Source organism: Pituophis catenifer, unplaced genomic scaffold (assembly GCF_029215685.1).
Source record: "Pituophis catenifer annectens isolate HBS135680 unplaced genomic scaffold, rPitCat1.0.hap2 SCAF_1, whole genome shotgun sequence".
Taxonomy (NCBI): Eukaryota; Metazoa; Chordata; class Lepidosauria; order Squamata; family Colubridae; genus Pituophis; species Pituophis catenifer.
This window is the reverse complement of record NW_027256881.1, coordinates 1,210,830-1,217,500: the sequence shown is the minus strand read 5'-3', so window position 1 is coordinate 1,217,500 and position 6,671 is coordinate 1,210,830. Positions and strand designations below refer to the sequence as shown.

General features: G+C 46.4%; 1 protein-coding gene across 1 annotated transcript in view; it reads right to left on the bottom strand.

The window, feature by feature from the left end:
• Positions 1-6,671, bottom strand: part of PPM1E (protein phosphatase, Mg2+/Mn2+ dependent 1E) — a 131,777-nt gene that overhangs the window by 27,156 nt on the left and 97,950 nt on the right. The window contains exon 2 of the mRNA XM_070931990.1: positions 1,264-1,382. Coding sequence (XP_070788091.1) covers positions 1,264-1,382 — 119 coding nt within the window. The remainder of the gene's footprint in view (positions 1-1,263; positions 1,383-6,671) is intronic.

Here is a 6,671-nt window from a genome sequence, read left to right as displayed (position 1 = left end):
GGGAGATGCTGCAAGGTTCGTAAGTGTGAAAAACAGTCGTAAGTCACTTTTTTAAATTGCCGCCGTAACTTTGGACGGTCACTAAATGAACTGTTGTAAGTCGAGGACTACCTGCAAAAGTCAACCTTCAAAGCTAAAAAAAAAAAAAAAAGAATATGTGCCTGAAACCGGCCTTAGTGAAAATTCAATATGTTAGCCGGGTTTTGTATTATGATAGCTAGCCATATAGAGGTAGCCGTCGGCTTACAACAGTTCAACTCATAGAATTTCCTATCTAGGAAAATCAGTTTTCCCCAACCTCAGCAACTTTTAACATCTGTGGACTTCAACTCCCAGGATTCCCCAGTGTTTATCAAGCTTGGCCACTTTAAGAACTGTGGACTTCAACTCCCAGAATTCCCCCGTGTTTGTCAAGCTTGGCCGCTTTAAGATCTGTGGACTTCAACTCCCAGGATTCCCCAGTGTTTATCAAGCTTGGCCACTTTAAGATCTGTGGACTTCAACTCCCAGGATTCCCCCGTGTTTATCAAGCTTGGCCGCTTTAAGATCTGTGGACTTCAACTCCCAGGATTCCCCCGTGTTTATCAAGCTTGGCCGCTTTAAGATCTGTGGACTTCAACTCCCAGGATTCCCCAGTGTTTATCAAGCTTGGCCACTTTAAGATCTGTGGACTTCAACTCCCAGAATTCCCCCGTGTTTATCAAGCTTGGCCGCTTTAAGATCTGTGGACTTCAACTCCCAGGATTCCCCAGTGTTTATCAAGCTTGGCCACTTTAAGATCTGTGGACTTCAACTCCCAGGATTCCCCCGTGTTTATCAAGCTTGGCCGCTTTAAGATCTGTGGACTTCAACTCCCAGGATTCCCCAGTGTTTCTCAAGTTTAGCCACTTTAAGATCTGTGGACTTCAACTCCCAGGATTCCCCAGTTTTTGTCAAGCTTAGCCGCTTTAAGATCTGTGGACTTCAACTCCCAGGATTCCCCAGTGTTTGTCAAGCTTGGCCGCTTTAAGATCTGTGGACTTCAGCTCCCAGGATTCCCCAGGGTTTCTCAAGTTTAGCCGCTTTAAGATCTGTGGACTTCAACTCCCAGGATTCCCCAGTGTTTATCAAGCTTGGCTGCTTTAAGATCTGTGGACTTCAACTCCCAGAATTCCTATGCAACTCTTATCCTGGCTGGGGAATCCTGGGAGTTGAAGTCCACAGATCTTAAAGGGGCCAAGCTTAAGAAACACACAGTTGTGTGTCATGTATTTTCTCACTTACGTATGATCCCATCTGGACTGTCCTCGTGCTTGGGCAGGTAAAGATTGGAGAGGTCGCTCTGCAGGACTTCGTCCGCTGTTGCCCGGGCTAACGCTGCTGCCAGGAGAGAGGGGCAGTTACTGGAAGAGAAAGAAGAAACGAGAAAGATTTTGAAACCTTTACGGGTAAAAAGATTAAGATGAAGAGTCCTGGTGGCGCAGTGGTTAAAATGCAGTATTGCAGGCTAACTCTGCTCACATTGCCAGGAGTTCGATTCCCTCAATCTTGACCGGCTCAAGGTTGACTCATCCTTCCAAAGTTGGTCAAATGAGGACCCAGATTGTTGGGGGCAACAATGACTCTGTAAACTGCTTAGAGAGGGCTGTACAAGCACTATGAAGAGGTATATAAGTCTAAACGCTATTGCGAAGGAAGGAAGGAAGGAAGGAAGGAATCCATCCATCCATGGTGGCACAGTAGTTACAATGCAGTATTGCAGGCTAACTCTGCTCACAGCCAGGAAGTTCGATCCTGACCGGCTCAAGGTTGACTCAGCCTTCCATCCTTCCGAGGTCAGTAAAATGAGGACCCAGATAGTTGGGGGCAATATGCTGACTCTGTAAACCGCTTAGAGAGGACTGTAAAGCACTATAAAGCGGTATAAAAGTCTTAAGTGCTACTGCTAGGCTAACTCTGCCCACTGCCAGCAGTTCGATCCTGACCGGCTCAAGGTTGACTCAGCCTTCCATCCTTCCAAGGTCGGTAAAATAATGACCCAGATTTTGGGGGGCAAGAGGCTGACTCTGTAAACCGCTTACAGAGGATTGTAAAGCATTATAAAGCGGTATATGAGTCTAAGTGTTATTGCAGGCTAATTCTGCCCACTGCGAGGAATTCAATCCTGACCGGCTCAAGGTTGACTCATCCTTCCATCCTTCCAAGGTCAATAAAATGAGGACCCAAATTGTTGGGGGCGTAGACTGTCTATACCCAATTCCAGCAACCGTTCTTTATATGTTTTAGCCTCCAGTCCTCTAACCCTCTTCGTTGCTCTTCTCTGCACTCTTTCTAGAGTCTCCACATCTTTTTTGTAATGTAGTGCCCAAAACTGGATGCAATATTCCAAGTGTGGCCTTACTAAGGTTTATTAAACCGGTACTAACACTTCATGTGATCTTGATTCTATCCCTCTGTTTTTGCAACCAAGGTTTGCATTGGCTTTTTTTGGCTGCCGCCGTACACTGCTGGTTCATCTTTAAGTAATCATCTTACTAAGACTCCAAAATCCCTCTCACAGTTACTTTTATTCAGCCAGGTTAAGTCTAATCCAGTGATGGCTAACCTTTTTGCCGTTGTGTGCCAGAAGTGGGGAGAGTGCGGGGGGATCGCGTGCCCACACCTATAATTCTATGCACCCCATGCATGCACATGAGACCCCCCCCAGCTCCCCTCCGCTTTTGGCATGCGATGGCCTGGTGGGCCCCTTTTTTGCTCTCCCCAGGCTCCAGAGCTACTCTAGGAGCCTGGGGAGGGCAAAAACAGCCTTCCCCACCCAACCTTTTTATTCCACCAGGCTGGCCTGGCCTAATTTTTTCCCTTTTTCCCTTTTAAAATGCAAATTTTAATTTGTTTTTAATTTATTGGGGTGTTTTTAAATCTGTCTTCGGCCAAATTGTTTAATTCGGTTTTATTCTGTTTTTAAATTTTGTATTTATGTGTTTTTATCTTGTGGCTGTTCACCGCCCTGAGTCCTTCGGGAGTAGGGCGGTATACAAATCAAATAAACTAAACTAAACTAAACTAAACCCGGAGGCCCTCCGGAGGTCGGAAACGGCCCGTTTGCCGACTTCCTGTCCCACCGTTTTTGCCCTCCCCAGACTCCTAGAAAGGCTCTGGAGCCTGGGGAGAGCGAAAAACGGGCCTTCCCCACCCCACCCCCAGGCCCTCCAGAGGCAAGAAACAGCCGGAGTGTCAGACTGCGATGCTATCTCAAAATTAAATGAATTTCCAAACTGCCAATCTTTAAGGAAATCTTTCTTTAATTGAGCTCAGCCACCGGATCATGACTCCGCGTGGACAAGACTGACCTTTTGCCTCCCAATCCCTCCCTTTCCGAGCCCCAAATCTCTGCTTCTCATTGGCTGTCTTCCAAGCCATTTTTCAGACTTCTTTTCCTCGTCATTTCCCAGGAATGTGCCCCCTCCCCTCATTTCCACGACAACTGGGCTTCAAAGGGATTTAGCAGGCAAAAGTTTCAGAGTTTATCTCTCGCTCTCCTCTGCTCTCTCTATGCCAGCGTTGAAACGCTGACATCGAGCTGAGCTCGCGTGCCCACCGATATGGCTCCGTGTGCTACCTCTGGCACGCGTGCCATAGGTTCGCCATCACGGGTCTAATCTGTACTTGTACATTTCGTACCTAAGAAAAACCTTACTTTTCTCTACACTGAACCTAGACAGGGCCCAGTGCTCGAGTCTGGCGAGATCCATCGGGATCTTGAATCTATCTTCTGGCGTGTTGGCTACTCCTGCCAGTTTAATGTCATCTACAAATTTCCCCAAATCACCCTTCTTACGCCAACGGGTTTTCAAACTGTAAATTTAGAGCGGCCTTGCGTAAAAAACACGAGTCACACTGCATCTACCAAAAGGAAAGATTTCCAGTTTTTTGCATGTCATGTTTCCGTAAATTTCTTTTAAGACAGCCTTAAAGCTAAAATACCAACAATACCCACCAAATAACACGCTGTCAGGAATAAAATGCCAACCCTTTAACTTCAAATGCCACCAAGAGGCACCTCCTTTTCAGCTTCGGCGGTTGTGCCGTCTACCCACACAGTTGCTCAGAAGCGCAAAAAAAGAAAAAAATTCGCAGTCTAGCAACGCGGGAGTAGCCGGGGATATTCTGTGCTGGCTGATTCTGACACCAGGCCTTGGCAGTGGTGAAATGTAAAATTTGTTACTACCGGTTCTGTGGGCGTGGCTTGGTGGGGGGGGGTGGTAATATGACTGAGTGGGCGTGGCCAACTTTTTTTAAAAAAAAACTTTTAAAACCATTTTTTCTACAACCTCTTCGACTGAAGAGGTTGTAAAAAAAAAATGCTTTTAAAAGCCTCTGACGATCCTAGCTGACTTGCCTGATTGGCAGAGGCTTTGTTTTTACTTTTAAAAGCATTTTTTCAGCTGAAGAGGTTGTAGAAAAAATGCTTTTAAAAATAAAATAAAAAGCCTCTGATGATTGCGTGGCTCAGCTGGGCATGGGGATGGGGAGGGATTTTTGCTACCAGTTCTCCGAACCACCCGCCTCCATCGCTACCGGATTGGGCGATCCGGTCCAAACCGGGAGCATTTCACCCCTGGGCCTTGGGTACCATTTAAGGCACAGCAAGAGACCGGAACGTGATGTAAATACTTCCTGAAAATTTCACAGAAGGTATACAGGCAGTCCTCGACTTACGACCACAGTGGAGCCCAAAATTTATGTCATTAAGCGAAACATTTGTTGCGGGAGTTTGCCCCGCTTTACGACTTTTCTTGCCGCAGCTGTTAAGCAAATCTCTGCGATGGCGGAGTTAGTCACACGGTTGTTAAGTGAATCTGGCCTCCCTATTAGCTTGGCTTAAGTCAGAAGGTCGTAAAAAGGGGATCATGTGACAAGCGGCTGAATTTTGATCACGTGACCACGGGGGATGCGTCAACGGTCGTTAAGTGTGAATTGCTGCCATATCAGTGGCGCTGTAACTTCGAAGGGTCACTAAATGAACGGTCATAATTCGAGGACCATCTGTATCTTCATTTGCTCATTCAATCAGGCGCATCGATCATGAAGTCCTGTATCTTTTTCTATGGGAAAAAATGCCCAAATTTTGCAGCAATCCAGTCTCTCCATTTATTTGGTACTTATAAAAAAAAATTTAAGATCATTTGAACATCAAAGCAACCTCTTTATCAGGAGATGCGAATTCAAATGACCTTGGCAGTTTTCCCTAAAATCAAATCACCTTGCATGTTCACAGTTTCTATTTTGCTCGGAGGACTTTGAGCAGCTCCCGTTTATGTCTCCAAAGAACCAACCAACAAAAGCACAAAAAGGCTATTATTCCGGACAATGATCTAAAAGGTTTTGTCTCCAAAGAAAAACAAAATGAGCCTCATAGATAGCAAAGTCATTCTCTGCCCACTATAGCCTTTGATCTACTCTAGACTGAGTTTCTATGCTGCCCAGAGTCCTCGGAGAGTTGGGCGGCATAGAAATACGAATAATAATAATAATAATAATAATAATAATAATAATAATAACAACAACTTTAAGATGGGTGGACTTCCACTCCCAGAATCCCACAGCCAGCCTTGCTTTAAGATGGGTGGACTTCATCTCCCAGAATTCCCCAGCCAGCCTTGCTTTAAGATGGGTGGACTTCCACTCCCAGAATTCCCCAGCCAGCAAGCTTTAAGATGGGTGGACTTCCACTCCCAGAATTCCCCAGCCAGCCTTGCTTTAAGATGAATGGACTTCAACTCCCAGAATTCCCCAGCCAGCAAGCTTTAAGATGGATGGACTTCAACTCCCAGAATTCCCCAGCCAGCCTTGCTTTAAGATGGATGGACTTCCACTCCCAGAATCCCCCAGCCAGCAAGCTTTAAGATGGATGGACTTCCACTCCCAGAATCCCCCAGCCAGCAAGCTTTAAGATGAATGGACTTCAACTCCCAGAATTCCCCAGCCAGCAAGCTTTAAGATGGGTGGACTTCCACTCCCAGAATTCCCCAGCCAGCCTTGCTTTAAGATGGATGGACTTCCACTCCCAGAATCCCCCAGCCAGCAAGCTTTAAGATGGATGGACTTCAACTCCCAGAATTCCCCAGACAGCCTTGCTTTAAGATGGATGGACTTCAACTCCCAGAATTCCCCAGCCACCTTGCTTTAAGATGGATGGACTTCCACTCCCAGAATCCCCCAGCCAGCATGCTTTAAGATGGGTGGACTTCAACTCCCAGAATTCCCCAGCCTGCATGCTTTAAGATGGATGGACTTCCACTCCCAGAATTCCCCAGCCAGCATGCTTTAAGATGGGTGGACTTCAACTCCCAGAATTCCCCAGCCTGCATGCTTTAAGATGGGTGGACTTCAACTCCCAGAATTCCCCAGCCAGCCTTGCTTTAAGAGGGGTGGACTTCCACTCCCAGAATCCCCCAGCCAGCCTTGCTTTAAGATGGATGGACTTCAACTCCCAGAATTCCCCAGCCTGCATGCTTTAAGAGGGGTGGACTTCAACTCCCAGAATTCCTCAGCCACTCATGTTTAAAATTGCCAAGCTTGGGGAAATTCTGCTCTAAAATTACTTACGCAAAGTTAAACTCGCCATTCTGCAAACACAGTCTTACACTGCTGTTTATTTGTTTGTATAAATGAAGGGTCTCCAAACTTGG